Below are 25105 nucleotides of genomic sequence, written 5' to 3' on the forward strand. Positions count from 1 at the left end.
GTCCACCCGGAGAAAACATGCCGAGAGCTTCCCTACAGCCTTCAAAGGCATAGATGAAGACTGAGACACAAATGGAGAGAAACTAACAGATAACTAAATATGACGCATGGCCCTACCATAAGTCAGTAGGTTTGATTATGAATTGTAGACCTAAATCTTAAAATTGTAACCATGACTGGATGAGAGAACATCTTTATTTTTAGGGATTACACCCTGGAGTGTCAAGAAATAAAGGGGATTTGTATCTTCACTTGCCTTCAAATGGTTCATGGGGGCTGCTATATACATATACATATATATTATATATATATTCAGAGTGAGGAATATACATCAAAGCAAGGAAACTAAATTGATGGATCTGGAAGAAGAGTATATAAGGTTATTCTTGCAAATGTTCCTCTGTAAGTTTTAAAACATTTAAAAGTTAAAAAAAAAACTTCTTAGTAAAAAATTGAATGTAAAACATAAAGGCTTCATTTAGATTTAGTGGGTGATAGGAGGCATTTGGAACTAAGGTGTGATTATACTCAAAATGCATTCAATAATGTGACTGGCCCAGCTCATGTCAACCAGTGTTATTCATTACCTCAAAATCATTGCGGTCCCAAAAGTCAGCCCACAGGTGGAGGCTAGCACCTGAACTACTCCCATGTTCGACACAAGTGTCCCTGGGCCCAGGGCCTTCCCAGGAGGACAAGTTCAGGTCCCTCACGAAATGCTTCAAAGATAGTAATGGTTGCTGAGCAAGGTGGCAAAGCATGGTAATTTCTGGACAAGATCGCCATCTTGGAGGCATGGTAAGTTCTGTGTGAGTGAGTTCTGAAGACTTCTTTAAGGAAGCGAGATACTCTGTGTACAGCACAGGAGTCCGAATGGACATGAGCTATTCTAGTTTCCTTCCTGTCATAGACACTTTCTTGTCAGACTCTATTAAACGTTGGATGGTGTCAAAGCGCACTGTGCTGTGGGATTATGCGGAAGGTCCAAGTGGAGACTTTGTTTTCTCACACAGACTTCTGAAGAGGACTGTGGAATGTATGATTACACCTCCTTTCTTGATTCTCATATTCCCTCCCCAACATTTTCAGGAAAGTACCTGATGTCCCCATCTTATTTATTCTTAAAAGCTGTGACAGAGCTTGCTAGGATGCTGTAGGCACTAAGGGGCAGTCAGAGGAGTGAGCTGGTGTGTGTTTAATGTTCTGAGTGTGTGCAGGGATTGCAGGGGAGTTACAGGTTTACCTCCATTGTACAGACTGTTTTCTCAGCTTGTGGAGATTAGGGCCTGACCATTCTCTGCAGGTCAAACCATGTGATGGATAAACATCTGTAGGGGCAGGACCACACAGCCTCCTGTTTTCTTACGCTATAAAATAAGCCTCACACCCAGCTCCCCAACACAGTGGACACTTGCAGCGGAAATCTAATCTGAATCACAGTCTGGTTGGTAGGAAACTAAGACACCATTAGAATCAAATTACACTCTCTAGTCCTCAGCAGGGCTTTTCTAGGGATACGTCAAGAAAATGGCAGCTTACCTTCTCTTCCTTGCTTGGTAGCTTGGGCAGCCTGGAGGGTGGGGTGCTCCTTATTAACTTACTCTGTTTAACAAGAATAGCCCGTTTGGAGTCTCTCTGATGGATGTTTTCATAATCTCCCATATTCCAGGCGAGAAAACCACGACTGTATCCTTGTTGCTTGTTCAGGACAAAAGGCTTCGGCTGCCTGCAAGAGGAACAAATAGAAAATGAAAGGAAAATAGAAAAATTGAAAGCAAATAGAAAAGGTCTAGAACCAGCTGCCAGTCTTCAGTGGGAGAGACAGGTTCATTTCTCACTGGGGAAATTTCTGGCCACAGAGCCAAGGGCCTCTGCAAACCTGGCCTGCTTACCTTCCACTGAGGAGTTTCTAGGTGTTTCCCACACTCTGCATCTCCAGATGCTCAGTTGCTGGACATCCCTACCCCATGGACACCTGATAGAAGCCATAAGCACTCCCGTCTCCCCATTGCCTGTGGAGCCCAGTCAGAGCCATGTGTGGAAGAGACTGTGAAGCAGAAGGAAGCCAAGACCTAGTGAGACCATTGGGTGCATAACTGCTGCTTTTAAGGTGTCATGGAAACTAGGAAAAGTGCAGCTCCAGAATTCCAAAGTCTGGCTTTAGATGTTTTAGGAAGAAAATCTCCCAAGCAGGACCAGGTTTATGGTGTAGCCTTGATTCCTGTGGAACAGACTTCAGTTCAATCAGCAGACTCTTGATTATCCCATGTGACAGTCTTACTTTTTTTTTTTTTCCTTTTCTTTTTTTTCGGAGCTAGGCAAGCGCTCTACCACTGAGCTAAATCCCCAACCCCGACAGTCTTACTTTTATGAAGAGGTACATCTTGCTGGCAGGCTGGTAGTGTAGCTTGTAGGTTCCACAGCTGGACAAGGTTACCGATGGCTCTTCCCCTCCCCCCCCTCCCCCAACCTCATACTTAGCACTTTCCATACTTGAATCCTAGCCAGCAGGGAGGAAACACTGGCTCAGTTACAGCTTGATTTCTCTGTGTCCTGCAACCAAACTACATAGACTCTTCAGAACGAGGGTCTTAGCATCGATTTCTGGTGGACAACCAAGACCATTGGCCTTTGGCCTGTGCAGTTCCGGTACTTCTGAGACTCCGACCTCCCATGAACAATACAGAAGAAGGTATCCCATACCTTTCCATGGTTTTGGTGTCCATAGTTTCTGCTGAGAAATCAGGTTTATGTCACCTTCCTTTAGCTGTTTTCCATAGTCTATCTTTGCCGTTGTCATTGAGGTTTGACCTGGTGTGTGTAGCCATGAATCTATTTATCTGGGTTCTATTGAGCTTCCTGAATATTCACCCTACTGTTTGGCAGTGGCGATAATGTTGTCCAGTGATGATTCTGATTGTATTAAAAGTGCCATATGCGTCCCCAGAAGTTTCTGCTCAGTTCAATGGTCAGCCAATGATGGCCAGAGATTTTTCAATGTCTTCAATCATTGGGGATTCTGGTCTTTTTCTATATTGAGGTCTACGCCTGGTCCTGGAAGGCGGGTTACTGTGAAAGTTAGCATTAGTCTACCCTTTGCACAGTGCCGAAGTGAAAGCCTGGATGATCACAGGCCTTCTCGATGTATACAGTGTCCTCCCCAGGCATCCTGCCTTCTAGATTCCTGGAGCTGGATCAGCCCTTCTCACTCTCGTTCTCTGCTCTGTCCCTTTAAGACTTTTTAGGCAGGTGCTGTTTGCTCCAACTCGTTACCCTACTGATAGCTGTGATATTGGATAACTGCTGCTCATTTATTTTTGACAAATGCCCATGAGACAGAGCTGTTTATACACAAAATGAACTGAAATAATTGAAAATTCCGGGAAAGGAGCTTTTCCTGGGTTTTCAAAACAGGTTAACTATGACATTTCTTTGTGTGTGGCTTCCTGAAGGTCTTCAACCTCTGTCCTACCTCCAGGAATTGGTAGACAGCTGTTTCTCGTGGATATTGTCTTTTAAGGCAGTTGGTTTTCAAGCCTGTCCTGGAGTTATAAAGGGGACAGGCAGTTTAGCCTCACACACCCTGAGGGTCATAGGCACCGCCATTTTGCTTTAGTGCACTGAGAATGGCTGTGGTTGGTTTTCTTTGGTTGTTGTTGTTCTTCTTCTTCTTTAAAAAGGTAATTTTTATGAGTTGATTTTCATTGGGTGGTTGGTTTATTGTTGTTTTGGTCTAGTTTTTGTTGTTTTGTTTTTTGGTTCTTGCCAGTTATTTTTGTTTGATTTGTTTTGCACAGGCATATTTTTAAAGGTTCTTCCTCCTCCATTTTGGAGGTGTTACCCATGTTGAATCTCTATAAATGAAATGGAGACTCATTTGGTAGTGTCTCAGGAGATTGGCTGTCTCTTCTCTACCCCTCCTCCTCATGCTGCCCTTGGTTGGCCCTGAGTTCCCACTAATGCATCCTGGTGGCACTTAGCATCACCATCCTGTGTGCTGGGCTGATTGCTCTCCACACTTTCTAGTCTGATATCCCGGCGGCTCTCTGGTGCTGGGGCCTCATCCTCCTCGGGGAGTCCTTGCAGTCTGTGTCTCCAAATCTCTTCTCTCTAGCAGTCTAACTTCTCAGGCTATTTCAGTCATACCTCTTTTTTTAAGTACATGTACCTCTTTGTGTGCACATGTGTACCATGGTGCACGTGTGTAGGCCAAAGAACAACTTGCAGAAGTCGCTTCCTTTCTTCTGCTATGTGGGTCCCAGAGATCAACCTCAGGCCCTCAGAGCTGGCAGCGAATGTCTCCCCTGATGTGCCATCTCTTCAGTCTCATTTACATGCTTTTGAATTTTTTTTAATTCTTTCTGCCCTGGGACCATTGGCACTATCTTGAATTTTACCTAATTCTCGTTTTTTAAAAAGATTTATTTTAGATTAAAATTTTTGTATATGTTTTACCTGTACACATGCGCAATGCTGCAGAAGCCAGAAGAGGGCGTCAGATCCTCTGGAACTGGAGTTTAGAGATGGTTGCGAGCCATCCTATGGGTTAGGGGAACCAAACCCAGGTCCTGGGCAAGAAGTACCAAGTGCTCTGAACTGCTGAGTGACTTTCCCTGTGTGTGCGTGTGTGTGTGTGTGTGTGTGTGTGTGTGTGTGTGTGTGTGCGCGCGCGCATGCGTGTGCGTGTATTGGGATTAAACAGGAGATTCACCTCTATTATACAAGTTCTCCACAACTAAGCCCTAGCACAGTCCATTCATGTTTCTGTGTCTTTAGTATCTTCAGTGAGTTATGACATAGAACGCTCTTACAGTCTATTTTGCTTGCATCAATAACTTTTTAACTTTTTAAATGTATTTTTCTCCTCTCTCAGTGAGAGAGCCTGTGGTTCTGCACACAGTGAAGGATTTGGCAGACAGTGGGACTGATCTTAGATTGACTGATTCTTTTACTATTTAAAATTTTTTTATTACGCAACAATGTTTAATATTTCCGCTACAACTGCCGGTTCAGAGGTGACCAAAATTTTCCTAGCAGCCGCAACATGGAGAAGTGAACTGAGGAGAGAAAATAGGCTTCAGCACTCAGGAAAGACTGGCTGGCCCTTGCTTACGTGTCTAGAATTGACAGGACAAGCTTGGCTTTCATTGTGGACACTTGTGTCAGAGGAAACACTCCAGGTGCTGGAGAGGACCCTTGAGGATGGGCTGTGCTTGCTCTGGGTGTCTAGCCTTCTGTGAGGAGCTGGGACCCCTGTGGACTCCATAGCTGCTTTGGTTCAAGACCAAACAGTTCAGTGACCTCTTGCTCACTGGCTTGAATGTTTTCATACGATGAATAAAGTAGCTAGTTATTCTGAAGCATCCAGTGCCCAGCACCCACGGTGCCTGCAGCCACCCTTTCTCCTCTGTCTGCTGCGCTGACCCACATCTTGTGAGCTCTGTCTGCTGAACTAAAAATACTTCTAATAAGTGGTTAAGCGGCTCTCTGTCTTTTGGATCCTGAGGTTAAATTTTAAAAGTACTGTGTTAAGTTCTAGTGAGTCAGCCTCCCACCTAATCCATAGCACAGTGAATTACTCACTTGAATTTTAAATAGAGAAGCTTCCTTTGCGGCTTTCGGTTTTCCGTACCTATCATGAAGTGATGTCATTGTGTATCCGTGTATTTCTAGCTTTTGCTGAGGACCCAAATGACCGTTCTCTCTTAAGTTCCTCCCTAAGGATCTGGCTCCTTCAGCGGCTGCTTCCTCAAGGCGCCATCAATATTTGTTCTTTCTATTTCTGGAAGTGAAAAAAGTCCCATTGGCAAAGGGGAAGTTTTGAGCTACACATGCAGAAGCACTTGGCAGGTCCTGTGTTGTCTAAGGGACAGGTCTGTCCTTCTATCCTCTCCTTGAACCACTCACAGGAGACCTTTATCTTCATGGATCTTTTTCTATCTTTGGTGCAGCCCAAACCTACCATCAGATCTCCTCAGAGAGAGCTTTAAGGTGAGTTTCTTTATATTTTCCTTCTCCAACCTAGCCTTCTGCATGGGTACATGGGACAGATGGAGGACTATTTCAGAGATGTTGGGTGTCTGAGAAGATCATTCCTACCCTTAGTGTGGGTGCTCTCCATGCCAGCACCAGAGGCCAGCTGGGCTTGAATGCAGCCAGGCACCGCCCCTAGCCCTTCTCAAGCGCAGAGGTTATGAAGGGTAGGATAGGGTGTCAGGATGTTCCAGATCGGTGCTGCACATATTGTAAGAGAGTTGAGTCCAGCTTTGTTTCTTTTGGTCGACTCTCCCTCTTAACACACCACCCTAGAATTATTTATGATTATGCTGTACTCTGCTCTCTAAACATTTCATTATTTCACTCTGGCATGATACTTATTTGATCCTGGATCAACAGCCTATCATAGATATCACTAAAAACAACAAAATGTTGTTTGGGTTTGTTTTGTTTTTGTTTTTGTTTGTTTGTTAACCAGACAGATCAAAAGAGCATACATACTTGACAGTTACCAATAGAAAAATGTTTAAATGCAAAGGAGTTATCCTAGGGTAACTATTGCCCAGTGGAAAAAGAAAAGGGTTTATAAAAAGAAGCTATCCTTTTTTTTTTTAAGTTTTTTTCCCCTTTTTATTTAGGTTTCTCTGTGTGTGTCTGTGTATATGTGCACGTGGCTAATGTTGCCCAAAGACAGCGCTGGAATAGAGGTCCTGGCAGTTCCTCCCACGATGGTTAGGACTAGATGCTGGTCCTCTGCAGGAACAGTAAGTGTCCTTAGCCAATAAGCCATCTCTCCAGCCCCGAGGAGCATGTTTTAAATCCGCATGCATGTTTTGCTTAAATGGTATGTGTACATATCTTATGCATGCCATTTACCCAAAGAGCCAGGAGAGGATGTCAGTTAAAGATCATTGTGAGAGTCCCCTTTTCCAGCTGGAACCATGGAGGCTGTACCAGAGAAGAAAAAGAAGGTCCCCGCTGTGCCAGAAACCCTTAAGAAAAAGCGAAGGAATTTTGCAGAGTAGAAGGTGAAGCACCTGAGGAAGAGGTTTGCCCTGAAGACACTGCGAAAGGCAAGGAGGAAGCTCATCTGTGAGAAGGCAAAGCACTGTCACAAGGAGTGCAGGCAGACGGACTGGACTGAGATTCCCATGGCTAGGATGGCGAGGAGAGCTGGGAACTTCTATGCCCGCAGGGCCAAAGCTGGCCTTTGTCATCAGAATCCGAGGTATCAATGGAGTGTGCCCAAAGGTGTGCAAGGTATTGCAGGCACCTTTGTTAAGCTCAACAAGGCTTCAGTGAACGTGCTGAGGATCGTGGAACCGTACGTTGTATGGGGGAACCCCACCCTGAAGTCAGTAAAAGAGCTCATCTACAAGTGAGGCTATGGCAAAATCAATAAAAAGTGGATTGCCTTGACGGATAATGCCTTGATTCCTCGATCTCTTGGTAAATTTGGCATCATCTTCATGGAGGATCTAATTCATGAGATCTATACAGTTGGGAAACACTTCGAGGAAGCAAATAGCTTCCTGTGGCCCTTCAAACTCTCTTCCCCACGAGGTGGAGTGAAGAAAAAGAGAGCTCACTTTGTAGACGGTGGAGATGCCGGCAGCAGGGAAGACCGATAAACAGGCTTAGTAGACGGATGGACTAACTTATTAGACGGATGGACTACAGTGTTGCTGGTGGTATTTTTATAATCTGGTCAGTTAATAAACAAATTTAAAAAAAGATCATTGTGAGAGAGTTCACATGGGGCTGGGAACTGGATCCAGGTCCCCAAGGGTACAGCAAATGCTCAACTGATGAACCATTTCTAGCTCTGTCCATCCCGCATGTCAAGATGCCGTGCTTAGTAGGTAGAATCCTCAGTGGCTTATAGAATTCTCTAGAAGGCACATATCATACTTGCTTTATGTTTAGGCTTCAGGACGCTGGAAAGCCAAAGGTCTATCTTTGAATTTAACAACCTACTTAAAGACAAGAAGTAATATTGAACCCAAAATTATGGTTAAATAAGACAATCGACCCCAAAGACCCAGAAGCCATTCACTCGTGTAGTTGAAACTTGTGTAAAGGGTGACATGGATCTACACTGTGACCCCTTGGGTGATGATCTGCTTTTTTCAGTAAGCTGTTCCCTCAGGTTTTGTTTTGTTGTTTTTCTTACAGTGTCAGCGATTTTTGTTGTTCCTGTCTTTAAATGATAGTTACATTAGCCAGATTCTACGGTATAAGCATATATCCAGTACGTGTTCAGGGACTTTCCAGATGTCTATGTCACGTAGTAAAGACACACACAGGGATGTGAATAAGCATTTAAAAAAATGTGCTATCCCTAGAAACAAGTGAAATGGGCACTAAGGAATTATGTGAATGCTAACCTTTCAAGGATAGTCATTCATGATGAAGCACGGGAAGTCTGTGTTTGTGTTATATACATGTACATGTTAGTGCGTGTGCATCTGTTGTGTAGAGGGAGACTGGAGATCAGAATGGAGGGTTTTCCTCAGTTGCTTTCCACCTTACTCTTTAAAACAGGGTCTCTGACTGAACTTGGAGACTAGTTGGCTAGTGAGCCCTGGGGATCCTCTTCTGTCTGACCCCCCTACGCTGATCACCTCCACCTGCTTCCCTACCTACCCTGTGCTATGGTTAAAGATGTACCCGCCACACCCGGCTCGTGTGTGGGCGCTGGGGATCAGCACTCAGACCACCCCTCTTTTGCTCAGCAAGTGTGTTCTTTACTTAGCCATCTTGTCAGCCTGGGCGGTCATCTTTAACACCTGCCTGCATTTCTTGTTCTTACTTAGAAGTTTCTCCATCCCACATAAAGAAAAGGTCCACAGTTTTCGTATCATTAATAGTTCAAAAAAACAAGTTTATGAAATGGCTCCTATATGACAGAAATTATATTGAAAGGGTAGGTAGGGTAGAGATGATTTAAATGTCAACAATGGGATTCCCTATAGCATAAAATCTATCCTATTGAAAAGATAAAAATCAAGTTGTTTCCCCAAGAAAGGCATTCGAGAAAGTATGACAGCTCCCCTGAGTTGCCAGTCTGACTCTGACACACGTTCGAATGACACTTAAAATGCTACTTTTAAGATACAGAAAGGGACAGTGGATGGACAGCTTTCGTTTTCCCTCTTGGAACAAAGCACCCACTCAGAGACTGCTCGGTCTTGTGCATTACTGCACGCACTTATGCTTCAGACCTGGCGTTGTGGTCACTTGAGTTTGATTTATTGCTTTTATTTCCCAGCAGGCATAGGCACTTTATTGTAGAGGCGTTTTAAACATTCTACCACGAGGCTGAGTTAAAGAACGAAACAAGAATCATCTCAGTGCCTTGAGTGAACGCGTCTTCATTAATTTACCAGATTGGCTTCCTTCCCTGGACTCCAGAATGCGACTAATGATGTCACCGGCACATTGCTGGTTGCCCTTCTGGACTCCAGCTGGGCTCCCTACGCAGGCTCTGCAATCTACTCCAACCAGTCCTCTAGCACAGAACAACAGCATGCTGCAAACGCCGCCGTTGCCAAGAACCTGCTTGCAATGTAGACATACGCAGAGGGGTTGGATGCTTCTCATTCGGGGTTTTAAAGTGACATGAAATGGCCATTGCATCAAGCGCTCCCATGCACATAGCCACAGAAGCCGGTGCCCAAATACCTAATGGATCATCCGAGGCCCCCTAGTAGGAGTGCAGTGTCACTCCTGACTTTGGCACATAAGCCGTCCAGTGGCTCTTGCCAGCTTCACAGCCCAGGCTTCCTTTGTTTATGCGGGTGCTTCCTGGACATCCTTTGCTTCTTTGTGAGTGGTGAGGGAAGAAAGGAAAGGCAGGTTTGCTGTAGCTGCTTGGTGTCAGTTTGGAGCACGTCCCTCTCTCTAGATAGGAAATCTATTCCTTTATTAACTACAATGAAACATGGTGCGATTTGTTTTTACTCGTTTGCAAAACTGAAGCACACACAATGGACAAATGATGGTACCCCACTACTCATCACTGAGTGGACAAATGATGGTACCCCACTACTCATCACTGAGTGGACAAATGATGGTACCCCACTACTCATCACTGAGTGGACAAATGATGGTACCCCACTACTCATCACTGAGTGGACAAATGATGGTACCCCACTACTCATCACTGAGTGGACAAATGATGGTACCACTACTCATCACTGAGTGGACAAATGATGGTACCCCACTACTCATCACTGAGTGGACAAATGATGGTACCCCACTACTCATCACTGAGTGGACAAATGATGGTACCCCACTACTCATCACTGAGTGGACAAATGATGGTACCCCACTACTCATCACTGAGTGGACAAATGATGGTACATTATATGCATGCTGGGCTTCTGAACTCAGGGTCTCATGCTTGCACAGAAAGCACCTTACCCATGAAGCCTTATACCCAACCTCTAATGAGATTTTAAGAAGAAATTAGGGTTAGGGTGTCGCTCAGTTGTTAAGCCCTTGCCTAGCATGCATAAAGCTAGGGGCTCAGTTTTTAGCCCCACAAAACAAAAATAAAAGAAACATGAGTGTGCTCTTTATGAGAAGAGGTTGTTAGGACATAGGTACAGAAGGACACACAAGACACACATGGAAAGACACATCTACCTTGCTGCTGTTTAAGTCACCAGCTCGTAGCAGCCTTGCCACAGAACTCAGCCCAGGCTCCAACTCCCACTGATGATGTGCAGAAATAGGACGACATTGGGAAATGTCAAACAGCATCAGTGAAGAGTAACAGAAGATGCATTATGGAAGGTTTATGGGACACACAACCCAGCTTTGTTAACGGACGAGAAGTTAAGACGTAATAAAAAGCTTCAAAGAGTCACCAAAGAGACGTGGAGCTAATTTGGATTTCCCGACACTTTAAAGTTTAGGAAACAACTCAACTTTTGGATGTTTAGGAAACAACTCAACTTTTGGATGGCGATTATTTGGTCAAAGTATTGATTGTTTACAGGAAATTCTGGCCACGTGGTTAGGATAAGAAAGAGATGTCATGTGTTTTATACTAGGAGACAGGGTATCCTGGGGATGGGGTTAGTAATGGAGAGAGAGAGGAGATAAGATGGCTGTCCTCTGATGCTTGCTGAGTTGGAGAATGCTGGTGCGCTTTGTATTGCAAAAGTGGAACTGGAATGGCATTATTTCCTTCTATTTTCTACTTTCACTTTTAGTTCACTGGAATGCTCCGAAAGGACCTCTGAACCAATTCATTTGTTATGGTGTTGGGGATGGAACCCAAGGCCTCCTAAGCAAATGCTCTATCTTTGAACTGTAAAAATCTCTCCAAGCACAACTCCTCCAGTCCTTTGGGACTTGAGAGGTTTTGTTGCTGTTATTGGGGGGTGGGTGGGGGGCCCTATAAAGCTGTGGATGTACATTTTCAGAGAACAGGGGGCAGCTTTGTGAAACCCAGTCTCTCCTTCCATTTTTACATGAGTTTGGAGATCAGACTGGGATAATGAAGTTTACTCTGTAATCACTTTTCCCTGCTGAGCCATCTCTCCAGCCCTACAGTGAGGTTTGACAACTTGCTTGCTATGTGGGTCCTGCCGCGTGGCCTGTTGAGATGTTTCAGGCTCACGATTTCATCCCCTTCTCCAGAGCCATAGTTAGCCATTTTCCCAAGATGCCCTGATTCCTTTTGGTGTGAAGGTGTTTGAAGGATCTGAGTACTAAGCCTGGTGTAGGATATATGCTTGTTTTTCAGCACTCAGGAGACTGAGGTAAGACTGAGGCCAATTGGGGGTACAGAGTGAGTTCAAGATCAGCCTGAGCTACACAGTGTGATCTAGTCCCTAAAACAAACTAAAAGAATCTAAGTACTAAGGTGTGATGGTTTGTATATGCTTGGCCCAGGGAGTGGCACTATTAGAAGGTGTGGATATGTTTAAGTTGTTTAGGTTTATGTAGATATGTCACTGTGGGTATGGGCTTTAAGACCCTCATCATCATTGCTTGGAGGTCAGTCTCCTCATAACAGCCTGCAGATGAAGATACAGAACTCTGCTCTGCCTGCACCATGCCTGCCTGGACACTGTCATGCTCCCGCCTTGATGATAGTGAACTCTGAACCTGTAACCTCTGAACCCATGAGCCAGCCCCAAATAAATGTTGTTTTTATAAGAGTTGCCTTGGTCATGGTGTCTGTTCACAGCAGTAAAAACCTAACTAAGACAGAAGTCTCTAAGAAGGGACTGGGGTATTGCTGTGATAGGCCTGACCATGCTTTTGTTTGGAAGAATGTGGATTTTGGGATGTTGGGAAGCAGTGGAATGCTATAAGTTGCGCTTAATGGGCTGTCTTAGTAGGAATATGAAAGACTTTGTTGCTGAATATGGTTTTAACTGTGCAGACCTGGCCCAAGAGATTTCAGTGGAGAAGAATTTCAGAATGTGGCCTAGAGACTGTTTTTGTGGTATTTTAGTGAAGAATATGGCTGCTTTTTACCTTTGAAGAGTCTACCTGAGTCTAAGGTAAAGAGAGTTTATATTAATTGTATTGGGAAAGGAAGTCTCAGAAAATCCCAGCAGAGACTTTGTTCTCTGGTTGAGTCTCATGAAGAGTGTTTTGAACAAGTGTAGCAAGCTTAAAAAGGAAAAATATAAAATATGTGGTTCAAGTATTAAAGAGGTACCAGGAAGTGAAATGGAACTGAATTCTATGTTCTAGGAGATAACAGATTAAGGGATTTGGGGGCAAGATCCTACCCAGCTAAGTTTAGATCCAGGCACGATTGTATACACCTTTAATCCAGAAGACAAAGTCAAATAGATCTCTAAGTTTAAGGCTACCCTGGGACAAAGCAGGTTCTAGGTGAAGAAAACCTTAAATCTAGGCATGGTGGTAAACGCCTTTAATCCCAGCATTACAGGAGACAGAGCCATACAGATCTTTGAGTTCAAGGTCAGTCTACAGAGCAAGTTCCAAGAAAGTCAAGCTTAGACAGAGAGGGAGTTAGAAAACAAAAAGCTGGTAATAGAATAAGGGGGACCATGTTCCAGCTACAGAAAGCAGTAGAACATGGCAGCTCCAGCCGTGTGGCTCTGGCTTTAGAGTGATGTTGGTTAGATGTAGCTAAGAAATTAGAGGTGATTAGGAAGAAGCCAGCATCACGGGTGAAATCTTCTGGGAAGTGTTTCCTGAGAGCACAAAGAAGCTGTGTTCCAGGGATAGCCAAGGTTATCCTCGTGCTGCAATTGTACTTGGTAATGTGTAAGAGTTACCCAGGTGGTACTGGTTTTGAAGCATGAAGGTGTCATAAAGAGTAGCTGAGGCTTGGCACTGTGAGAGGCCATGGAAGGCCATCGGTGAAGGTGCAGCCTTAGTTATAGTTGACATGCCAAGATTTAAGGGGTCATGCAAAGGATTTGAGGCTTGGCACCATGAAAAGAGCCTATGAGAGGCTATTGATGAAGCCGAGTTACACCAGAAGACCCCAGTGTATTAGAAATGTAGTGCCATGGGATAACCACCAAGAACAGCAGCAGCAGTGGAGTGGATCAACCTGAGCTTAGAGTGCTACAGAGGGCAGAGCTGGAGAAGTGATTCCAGCCCTTTGGTGGAGCCCAGAAGATCATGTGTGGATCCCAAACATTGAAACAAGAAGCTGTAACATTCAAGCTGCCTTGGAGACCCCAAGATTTTTGAGATGCTAGAGCCCTGGGATGTCTCCTGAGGAAAGCTGCTAACAGCAAGTGGAAACAGCTCAGGAAAAGAAGTTTGTTGCAGTCAACAAAGATGAAAAAAGGAGTTGGAGATCTGAAGATTTCTTTAACATCAGACATGGAGCTACAGAGTTTGGAGTTTGCCCAGCTGGTTTCTGTAGGATGATGTCATACAGGTGAGGCAGGTACAAGATAGAACGAGGCCTGTCATTGGATGAGAAGGAAGGATGGGCAGGAGAAAAGTTTGAGGGAAGAGGAGGAGACTGAAACAGAAGGAGAGAGAAGGCAGAGAAGCCAGAGAGAACATGGAGGCTGATGTTAAGATTCCACTCTGTGTATTTACAGGTTGTTATGAATATTCTTAAGGGATGGATGTGTATTGGGTTTTGTATGTTTAGGTGGGTAATTATATCTTATCAATTAGATCAGAGGTTATTGTGTTGTGTGTTCTCTCTTGTGGTGATTTGAGTTTGGAAGAGTGTGTGGCAGCAGAGACACTGGGCCACCATGGAATTGGGATGTGTGTTTCTGGCAAGCTATCTACCAGATATCTTGGGGCACTGTGGTGCCGGATCTAGTGGGGGTAAAAGACAGCTATTTATTTATTATAATTTTACAACAACAGGTTTCCTTTATTGCTTTGGGGATTACAGTTAAATGACTGAATGGATCTTAGAAGAGAACTTTGGACTTTTAACATTGTTGAGACTGCTATAGACTATGTCAACTTTTGAAGTTAGACTAAATGTACTTTTTATTATGCTATGGCTAGATATGCCCCCCCCCAGACCCATGTGTTTGAACAAGTCTATGGGAGCCAGGGAGTAGAATGTGATGGTTTATATACGTTTGGCCCAGCGAGTGGTTAGAAAGTGTGGCCCTATTTGAGTAGGTGTGTCACTGTGGGTGTGGACTAGAAGACCCTCTTATCCTAGCTGCTTGGAAGGCTGAAGGTCAGCCTTCAGATGAAGATGTAGAACTCTCAGTTCTGTCTACACCATGCCTGCCTGGATGCTGTCACGTTCCCCACATTGATGATACTGGACTGAATCTCTGAAACTTTAAGCCAGCCCCAAATAAATGTTGCTTTTATAAGAGTTGCCTTGGTCATGGTGTCTGTTCACAGCAGTAAAACCCTAACTAAGACATAAAGGAACTCACAGCTACTGAATTGATCCTCATGTCTAGGTCTTTGTAGTGAAGAGAATATGGGGGAATATAAACATACACTACAATCCATGTAGTAATAGTGTGCGTGTGCGTGTGTGTGTGTGTGTGTGTGTGTGTGTGTGTGTGTGTGCGCGCGCGCGCGTGTGTGCGCGCAAGTGCAAATATGATGAGCAATGTTTTAATAAAATTCAGGAATTTTCATTTCTTTTACATCTGTAATGTCCCCCTCCTCCAAGAATCCTGGTACTCATTCAGAACAGGAATGACTGAGTGAGAATCTCACTTTGTTTTTCATTTGCTCCAACCTAAATACATCAGATCCATAATACAGGATCAGAGTAGAAATACTATGATTTCCACCAAGCTTTGTGAGTTTTTTTTTTTTTTGATCCAATAATATAACCCAGTAAAGGTTATGAAACCATCTGTAAAGTCCATTCTGTATGTCCTCTGCCTGCAAATGCCTTCAATGATTGGGGAGCACTTACCTAGAACACGAGAAGCTCTGGGTTCATCCCCAGTACTGAAAATGCAATCCCTTGGAATAATTCTTGCCTTTGGTTGAACCATAAGCTGGAAATGCACTGAGGTTTAAACAATTTTATATTTAAAATGGCTTATTTTGGAATAAGGAATGATATAACCGTGGCCCTAAGCCATGGTGACTTCCTGTTTTTGTTCTTGATGTTGTCATGACCATATGTGTCGAGGTGGATCTGAGGAGGAGGTACCACCTCGTTGGTGTCTTACTGAACAGCTGCAAAGAGCAACTTAGCTTCTGGGAGAAATGTCTTGAAGGCCTCAGCTCTGCTCCGTGAAGAAGACATTTGTTCAGCCACCCACCATGCAATCCATCTTTGAATTTTAATGAGTTAGCCTTTAGGCTGCTAGACAGAAAACAAACCAGACATTCTACATCAACCCTGCCAGCTTCACACACTGCCTCCGAGACTAGAAATGAACTGTTGTTATTATCAAATACATGATAACTGTGCTCAAAGAGGAGTTTGTCTGAACATCAAATTACATCTGTAGATAGCGACACTTTGGACTCTAAATCCAGCCACCCTCACGGCTGACCCTACCCATCCTTCAGTTTGGGTAGCCTTCTCTAGATTCCTGCCCAAAGTTAAACTTTCAGCTGTGGGCTTTGCTTCTGTGAGGTCTTTGGGTCCTATTGTTAACTGATAATGAACTATTATGGTTTTGTTTTGTTTTGTTTTTTGGAGCTGGGGACCGAACCCAGGGCCTTGCGTTTGCTTGGCAAGCGCACTACCACTGAGCTAAATCCCCAACCCAAACTATTATGTTTTTAGGTATCTGAACTAGCATCAAGTCTACTACCTGCCCACAAAGACTGGTTGATTCAATATTCCTATCGCTGCACGCTACCATCAACTGCAGAGTGTCATTTCATCTGTGTCTGCTCCCCTGCCCCTAACCAGTCCCCTGCAAGGCGATAAGTTCTTCAAAGGCGAAATTCATCTTATTCCCTTGGAATAAAAAAGCAGCAGTGATGCTGGACATAGAATCTGGATTATAATCTCTGAGCACAAGATGCTGTTAAGGATCCTACATGCCCAAGAACCGACATTTAAAGACAGGGTGCTTCGTGCCGTACACACCCTCACCCGAACACTACTGTCAACACCTGCATGTATATTTTATTATCTCACTTGGAGAGCTGCTCCCCGTTTAGGCCAGCTGGAGATCGTTTGACTGTTTGCTGTGAGGAGTTGCTGTAATATTATGTTAACTAAAAGATTACACCCAGCAGTTCAGTTTCTCTTGGATTCTCTGCCAAGGCAGGTTATCTCTTCTTAGAACAAGTGGAAAAGCTCGTTCCTGTGAACACAGGGCCTCCAGCCATCAGCCATCAGCCTTCAGCCTCCAGCAGGAGAAGACAACAGTGAGCCTCTGGCCCGTCACACTCTCTTTAGTCGCTAGCTCAGACTTCTCGCATCTCCAAGCCCCACTCCTCACTTCAGATTGTCAGCGCTCTCAGTGAGTGGTCCTTGATAGGACAGACCCTAGATAAGACTTCACTAGCTGTTACATAGTACTCTTTAAGGATTGTTAAAAGACCGGATGTGTGCTTGTTTGAATGACAATGCCCCCCCCAGGCTCTTAGGGAGTGGCTTTATTTGAAAGGATTAGAACCTGTGGCCTTGCTGAAGTAGATGTGGCATTGTTGGAAGATGTTTATCTCCGGCAGGGTGGAAGGGTCAGGGCTTTGAGGACTCAGAAGCTCAAACCAGGTTAACTGTCTCTTTCTCCTGCTTGCCCATCTAGATGTAGAACTCTTGGCTCCTTCTCCAGCACCATGGTTGCCTGCATGCCACCATGACAATAATGGACCAAACCTCTGAACCCGTGAGCTAGCCCCAATTAAATATTTTCCTTTGTAAAAGTTGCCATGGTCATGGTGTCTCTCCACAGCCATAAAACCCTAAGACAGAGTTTTCTGTGGGATCTATTTTACCACCAAAATCTTAAAAGACTTATATGTTCACAAACACATGCACGCACAAGAGTTCATGGAGAACACCAAGGCCATCAGACCCAGGCGCCATTAATCCCCACCTCACGAGTTTACCAGCAGGGTGGCTCCTTTCAGTTTGAGAATGAGGGCTTCTATCCAAGGCCACTTTCATCTCTGCCCATGAATCTGCAAATGCATCTCCCCCTCCCGCAGAGAATCACTCCTCAGCCTTCAGCTCTGCGATGCACCTCACGTCCCAAACAGTTGCCGGGTGAGTGCCTGTAGTTGCTATTTTCCTGTCCTTCCCAGTCATCCAGAATTTCCAAAGACCATAGTGTGTGTGTGTGTTTATTTCACTTACCTGCCATTCCCCTGCCCCCCACCCTTTCTGTGTTTCTGTCATTTCAGATAGTCTTTCCCCCAAGCCGTTCTGTTCTTGCTTAGACCATTTTTAACGTCCTACTTTCTTCAACAGATACTGTCCAGTTCATAGCTTTTATTAATTTTGGCTCCCAGATTTTTTGTTTCTGATTTTCTTTTAATTATTTCTCCTTTTGTAAATAAAAGTTTTAATTCCCTACAAACAAGCGTGCTTTCTCTTTCTCTGATCTCATCCCATATTTTCGAATGCAACTCAATATGACAAGCACAGAGCTTCACACCACCTGGATGGACCACGGCTGCGGACCCACCTGACTCATCATCTCGGCCCTTCCTCCGATAAAGGCCGCGCTTCTGGCCTCAGTCAGAGTTGCTACACTGTCCAGTCATTCAAGTAGGGTTTTCATTACCTGACCTTTGCCTTTGTTGTGCACATTTAATAATGAATGCTGGCTAATTTTATTTTATTTGTTATTTTTCTCTTGTTGCTTTCAATTTTTATCTTTATGTATACGTGCATACAGATCTACTTGTCTGTCGTGTATTACCTGCAGTGCCCATGGAAGCCAGAAAGAGGTGTTGAATTCCCTGGACTTAGAGTCATAGGCAATTGTGAGCCACCCGATATTAGTGAATATAAGAGTATCTAAAACATCTGTGGCCATGGTGTGTTTGTGGCTTTACACATTTGCATGGGCGATGTTGAAAACCTGAGCACCCTGTCCTAGTTAGCTTTAACTGTTAACTCAACCTAGAGCCAGTTGAAAAAGGAGGCTCAGATGAGAGGTTGCTCAGATCAGATTGGCTGCGGGCATGCCTGGGGAAGACTGTATTGATTGCTAATTGATATAGAAAGGCCCAGTCCACTGTGGGTAGCACCACTTCCTGGGTATGTAGTCCTGGCTGTCTTAAGAAAGCTACCCAACCATGAGAAGGAGTGAGTGAGCCAGCAAAGACCATTCCTTTCCGGTTTCCACTTCAGCTTCTTGCCAGTAGATTGTTGCCTGACCTCCCTTAGTGACAGTCTGCTACCTGGGAGTGTAAGCCAGGAAATCCTTTCGTCCCCTAAGCTGCTTTTCATCAATGCCTATGACAGCTCCACAAATCAGAACATGCCCATACCATACCTTCTCCTTTTAATTTTTCTTTCTCTGGGCTCTTTCCTGTCATAACCTGTTTGGCCAAGACTAGTTTAGGTCAGCTGTTTATTTGTAGATTGTACTGTGTCCTTTGATTGCCATGAACCATCCCAACCGGTGTCTGGAATGCTGAAGAACGTAGATGATAGACCAGGGAATATACAGTGCTCGCTCTCTCTCTCTCTCTCTCTCTCTCTCTCTCTCTCTCTCTCTCTCTCTCTCTCTCTAGAACATATAGGCAGGTTTAATTCCCACTGTCTGTGTTACCAGGAATTGGCAAGGAAAGATTCATGCTCTGAAATGAGCTGGATTTTTCCTCATTTAGGCAATCACTAACAGACTAGTGGATTTTCTTCTTAAAAGACAGAAAATCGTCCTCATCCTCAGCTGCCTTTATTTCTAATGAGTAGCTCTTTAACATCAGTTGCATCTAGCCGAATTTCTTTATGATGAGGACATTCATTCGTTCAACAAACATACGCATCTACCCTGCATTTATTCCTCACAGCATGCCCTGGATCCCCAGTTAACTGATCAATCCTATATCTCCCTCCTGTCCCGTCTCTTCTGACATGGGAAGATGGAAGCTATGGCTGTTTCTTGAGTCCTCAAGCCTAGCAGGTACCTGGTGAACACTGAGCACTTGGCCATTTCTTTTTAATTCTAAAGTTCCTTTTTAAAATTGTTTTTACATTTAAATGTGTGTGCGTGTGTAAAAGATGTGTGTGAGAATACATGACATGGCTCATGTATGGAGATCAAAGAACAAAGCAGGAAGATTGTTTTCTCCTTCCAATATGTGGGTCCCAGGGATTAAAGTCAATTCCTGAGGGTTGATTGTAAGCACCTTCTCTCACTGAGCCATCTCCATGGCCCCTGGGCCAATTTTTGAATGTATAAACCAATATCAACAATCTGTGTGGCTTTGCAACAAGAACATCCTTCCGCAGGAGACTGGGATGGGCCTCATACCAGATGACCTTCCAGAGAAAAATTTCTTGGACACTTACCTGGTGAGAGGTAAGGATGGGAGGAGGAGGGGGCATGGAAGAATGAGGAAGGAGGTTTTAAGGCTAGGGGCCAAAGGGTCAAAGTAAGAATGGATGATGTCATCCTCAAAATCTTGGAGAACTTTTGGTAAATTGACATGACTCTGTGTGTGTGTGTGTGTGTCTCTGTGTGTCTGTGTCTGTGTGTCTGTGTGTCTGTGTATCTGTGTGTGTGTCTGTCTCTCTGTGTGTGTATCTGTGTGTGTGTCTATGTGTGTGTCTGTGTGTGTGTGTGTGTGTGTGTGTGTGTGTGTGTGTGTGTGTGTGTGTGTGTGTGTGTGTGTGTGTGTGTGTGTGTGTGTATGTGTGTGTGTGTGTGTGTGTGTGTGTGTGTGTCTGTGTATCTGTGTGTGTGTGTATCTGTGTGTCTGTATCTGTGTGTGTGTGTATGTGTGTCTGTGTGTCTGTGTATCTGTGTGTGTGTGTGAGTGTCTGTTTGTCTGTATCTGTGTGTGTGTCTGTGTGTGTGTGTATCTGTTTGTCTGTATCTGTGTGTGTGTCTGTGTGTGTGTGTATCTGTGTGTCTGTATCTGTGTGTGTGTCTGTGTTTGTCTGTATCTGTGTGTGTATCTGTGTGTGTGTGTCTGTGTGTGTGTGTGTGTGTGTAAGTGTGAGTGTCTGTGTGTGTGTCTGTGTGTGTGTGTGTGTGTCCTCACACACATGGGCAGCACTGGACTTAGCACTGGATAAAGTGCCTCCTAGATATTTACATCTACACCCCTAGACCTGTGCTGCTCTCACCATAGGCCAGAGAAGCTTCTTTTTAGCAGTGGGCAGCAGTCTCGAGAGTGCTGAGAGTAAGAGACCCAGAGCTCAGCCCTGAAAGGGCCGTCTCTATTCTGTGGTGACCTCTCCATCACTATCGGGTTCAGGGAATATCATAGAAGAGGAGGTAGAAAAAAATGTAAGAGCTGGAGGGTGGGGATGAATGCCCGGAGCCATCTTCTGGACATGCTGTGACTATTGCAACGCTGACCTCACAGAGCTGTGGTTACCTACACAGGACTCACACAAGACCAAGCCCCATCCCCCGAATCCCAGTGTACACAGGGCAGATGATCTCCAGGCCCTATCATTCACTGAGGAGCTGCTAGCAGTTGACAGTTGCTAGGGAAGGGAGAATCATTCTTTTACGAGGGTATTCTCGCTGGTAGGATTCCCATGCTACGGTAGACCGCCTCTCACCCATGCTCATATGAGCAACACTGGACTTAGTGAATTATTAGGAAAAGTAAAAGACTTAAGTTGGGGGTGGGTGTTGAAGAGGATATAGAAGGAGGTCAAAAGTAAACATTCAGTCGATATGATCATATTTCATTGTGTATGAAATTTCATATATGAAATTCTCAAAAATAAAGAACAAAATGTTAAAAAGTAATACTCTTTGTATTAGAAAAGAACGGGGCCTAAGCTCGTGGAAACTGGACTGGCTGAGGGCTAGCGGGTGCCACGATGATGAACAGATAAGCGAGCAGTGGGGATGGGGGAAGGGCGCAAGAGTGGAGCAGAGCATGCGCTGTGGGAAGAGGCAGAACTGGTCCTTGATGTCACCGAGGGCCATGTGTGCGTCAGTGGTCCTGATGCAGCCAGGGGCCGGGCTGATGTCTGTGGCCTTTGTACTACCTAACTCCATGCAGATCTCCTCAATCTATGCTTCAGCCTGAAGCCGGGTTGATACCCCTGGGCTGTATGTGAGTGGTTTGGGCTGCCATCTGAAGCCATGGAGCTATTCATGGTCCCATCTGCATGGTACTGCATGGTACTGCATCTGGGGTCTTTGTTGATGTCTGGGGTTAGGTATGTGTTACTACCTGGTGTCATGCAGATGTCTGCTGCCTGTGGTGCCACCTGAAGCCATGTCTGTGGGCTGCGCTGCTTCTGGGGGCCATACCAATCTGAGTAGCCTCTGCCACCTGAAACCATGTTGATTTCTGGGACCATGCTGCTACTGGGGGCCACATCTGGGTCTGCGGTCCTATTACCCCCCATGTCTGTGTTGATGTCTGTGGAGCCTGTTAACAGGCCATGCACATGTCCATGATCTATGTTGTAACCTGGAGTCATGTTGATGTCTTTGGGTCGTGCAGCTGGGGGCCATGTTGATGTGAATGGTCTGCGCTGCCTCGGGGGGCCGTACCAATCTGAGTACCCTCTGTAGCCACGTGATGCCGTGTTTATATCTGGGATTAGGCTGCTACTAAGGGCCATGTCTGGGTCTGTGTTCCTACCGTAGTCAGAGTCTGTGTTGATGTCTGAGCATGTTAACAACTGAAGGCCACGTGGGTGTCCTGAAATCGTGCCGATGTCCCTGGGTCGTGCTGCAGTTGGGAGCCATACTGATGAGAATGGCCTAGACTGCCTCTGGGGGTTGTACCAATCTGAGTAGTCTGTGTTGTCCCCTGAAGACACATACTCATGGCCTGTGTTGCTACTGTGGACCATGTCTGGGTCTGTGGGCCTACTACCCCCAGAGTCTGTGTTGATGTCTGGGGGGCATGTTAACAACTGCAGGCCTTGTCCATGATCTGCGCTGCCACCTGAAGATATGTTGACATCCTCGGGTTGTGCTGCAGCTGGGGGTAATAATGATATGAGTGGCCTGTTCTGCGCCCTGAGGCCTGGTTGAAGTCCGAGGTCCTTGTCTGAGTCGATCTTCCTGCCGCTGGGGGTTGCGTTCGTCACCAGAAACCATGAGGAACCCCATGGTCCATGCTCCATCTCACTGTAAAGAGCAAGGAAGCTACTTTGGCAGTAATATTGATGAGTGCAGACTCACAACTCAAAAAGAGGGGCATGGAAGGCTTCTGTGACAACCTCTACCCCCTTCCCATGCCCGTCCCTCAAACAGTGACAGCCTGAAAGGAAGCCATCAAAGAGGACTCTTAAACATTGTGATGAGGGTGCTTAGTTCTGGCAGCTGTGCGGGTGAAGGACTCAGTTTTCCTTAGGGGGCGGGACGCTGGGAGTTTGACCATGCTCCAGTGAGTATATGGAAAACACAAATTGCACTTGGTTTTTTGTTGTTGTTGTCCTTGGGTGGGGAGGTCACAAGGGGTGGGCGGCAGACATAGAAGGAGTAGTGAGTGCGATCGGGGTATATGATGTAAAATTCCCAAAGAATCAATAAAAATGTTATTTTGAAAAAAAAAAGGGAAAGAAAGAAAAATGGCAGAATTTTTGCTACTTTCTGTTTCTGGAATTCTCTTCAATGCCCAGACACTGACAACCTTAAAAATAGAAAGCTGTCAAAATTTATGGATGTTTTGAGAAAAATAACTCCACGAAACAAGCACACATTTCTCTTCCAATACATTTTTAAATAGTGGCTGTTATTAAGTCTGCTAGCTTAACAGCTAGTTTTGGCAGGGTTCTTAAGAATAACAGGCACTTTTCTACATGGCACTCAGCGAATGCTAAATAAAGGAACACCATACACCTGTCTGAAGAAATAGAAAGCCCTCCTTATTCGGGCCTGAGAATGTTTCCTGGGCACTGATGATCCTGGTTTAAGCTGGAAATTTTCTTCAATTTAGAAGTCCTAGTGATTACAAGTCTAACTGTTGCTGTTTTCCTATACTATAATTAATTATTTTTGCCAAGCCAAAAATGGTGCTTTTCATCATTCTTTTTAAAAATGTAAAGGAATTTAAATATAGCATGCATCTAAGTAGTACTAAACACATCCCTCCTTTCTCTGCTACCCTTCCCAGCATTCTTTTCCTCAAAGTGACTTTGCCTACAGCACCCCACTCTGCCTGCCTTGTCTACACTGATGCTGCTTTGGGCTCTGGGCGGCCACGTTCTTGCCTCTTTTCTTTTATTGGCCTCTGAGGAAACACTTCGCCCACCATGTTTCTTGGTACCTTGTCTCCCAATGGGTTCTTTCTTTGTCCTTGTGTTTCTCCCTTTGACTAGATAACATCCCTATTCACTCTCTGAGGGAAAATGCTCAATGGTAACTTTCAGTTTGACAGGTTTGGAAATGCCCACTTTCTATCTGCTCTCACAATCACTGACTGAACATGGAATTCTACACTACACATCATTCTTTACTTCTAGGGTCCAAACTGCAGCACATGGGGTGGGTGACACGCTGCTCTAACAGCTCCCTGTCCCATGTCCTGGAGGCACCTGCTTTCCTCTGGCTGCTTTCTGCACTCTCATGCTCATGACGATTCTCAATGACCTCACAGCACACTTCGTTAGTCACATTTAGTGAATGGTTTCAATCTGGAAATCATTCATTCCCTTAAAGGACATTTTCTTGAATTACTGTTTTTCTCTTTTCTACTTCCCCTGGCTTCTTTCTGGACCTTCTACTCACTGAGTATTAGAAAATTTAATTTTTATATTTTCTTATTTGTTTATCTTTTAGAGTTTTTGTGTACTTTTGGGGGGGAAATCAACTCAGGTAGTATGGATTTTTATGCTATAGCTAATCTTTATACAGATGCTTTCATCAATAAAGATTTTAAAACATCTTTCATATATTCTTTAGACAATTTCACACATGCACACATGTATTTTCATCCAGTTTCATCCTCCTTTTCCCCTTCTGACTTCCTCAAGATCCCAGTGGATCTCCTTCTGCCAATCCATTTTCATGTCCTCCTGCTAAAATGTTGACTTATCTCGTTGGCTGGCCCTTGTGTGGGTGACCATAATTGTACTGAGTTCATGGGTTCAACAGCTGTGTTATGTCCAGAAGATAGCACTTCACAGAACCTCTCCCCATCTGCCTGCTCTTAAATCCTTCCTGCTCCCTCTTCATTGAAATCCCCTGAACCTTGGGCGAAGAGTTGATATGGGTGTTCTCTGCAGGGCTGAGAACATGGACCAGTCACTTATTCCCAGCCCTTTGACCAGCTGTGAGTTGCTGTGTTAACTGCTGCCCACTACAGAAAGGAGTTATCTGGCTAAGGTTGACGACAGTAGCATTCATCTGGGGGTAATAATATTTAGAAGGCAGTTGGGCAACATGTCCATTTAGCAACAGACGTAGGTTTACCCACCCCAAGGCCTAGCTCCTCCTGGGCTTTGGTCTTTTAGGCAGGTTTACCAGATATGAATTCCTTCCTATGGTATAGGCCTCAAATCCAATAAGAAAGTAGGATGTTGCCCCTATATACTTCACATCACTGTGGCACACCTTCCCTGGCAGGTCGGTGTGACA

General features: G+C 44.8%; 1 protein-coding gene and 1 pseudogene across 3 annotated transcripts in view; one reads left to right on the forward strand and one right to left on the reverse strand.

Annotated features, from left to right (window-relative positions):
* C3H4orf45 (chromosome 3 C4orf45 homolog) overlaps positions 1-25105 on the reverse strand; it is a 115126-nt gene that overhangs the window by 11359 nt on the left and 78662 nt on the right. Inside the window, exon 4 of one of the 3 annotated variants that reach the window (XM_032898219.1) lies at positions 1539-1725. In XM_032898219.1, coding sequence (XP_032754110.1) covers positions 1539-1725 — 187 coding nt within the window. Of the gene's footprint in view, positions 1-1413; positions 1726-21299; positions 22655-25105 lie in introns of those variants that run through there. The other 2 variants (XM_032898220.1, XM_032898218.1) reach the window with 2 other exon arrangements.
* Positions 6725-7653, forward strand: LOC116895170 (annotated as a pseudogene).

The sequence above is a fragment of the Rattus rattus genome, chromosome 3 (genome assembly GCF_011064425.1).
Source record: "Rattus rattus isolate New Zealand chromosome 3, Rrattus_CSIRO_v1, whole genome shotgun sequence".
In the NCBI taxonomy this organism is placed as follows: domain Eukaryota; kingdom Metazoa; phylum Chordata; class Mammalia; order Rodentia; family Muridae; genus Rattus; species Rattus rattus.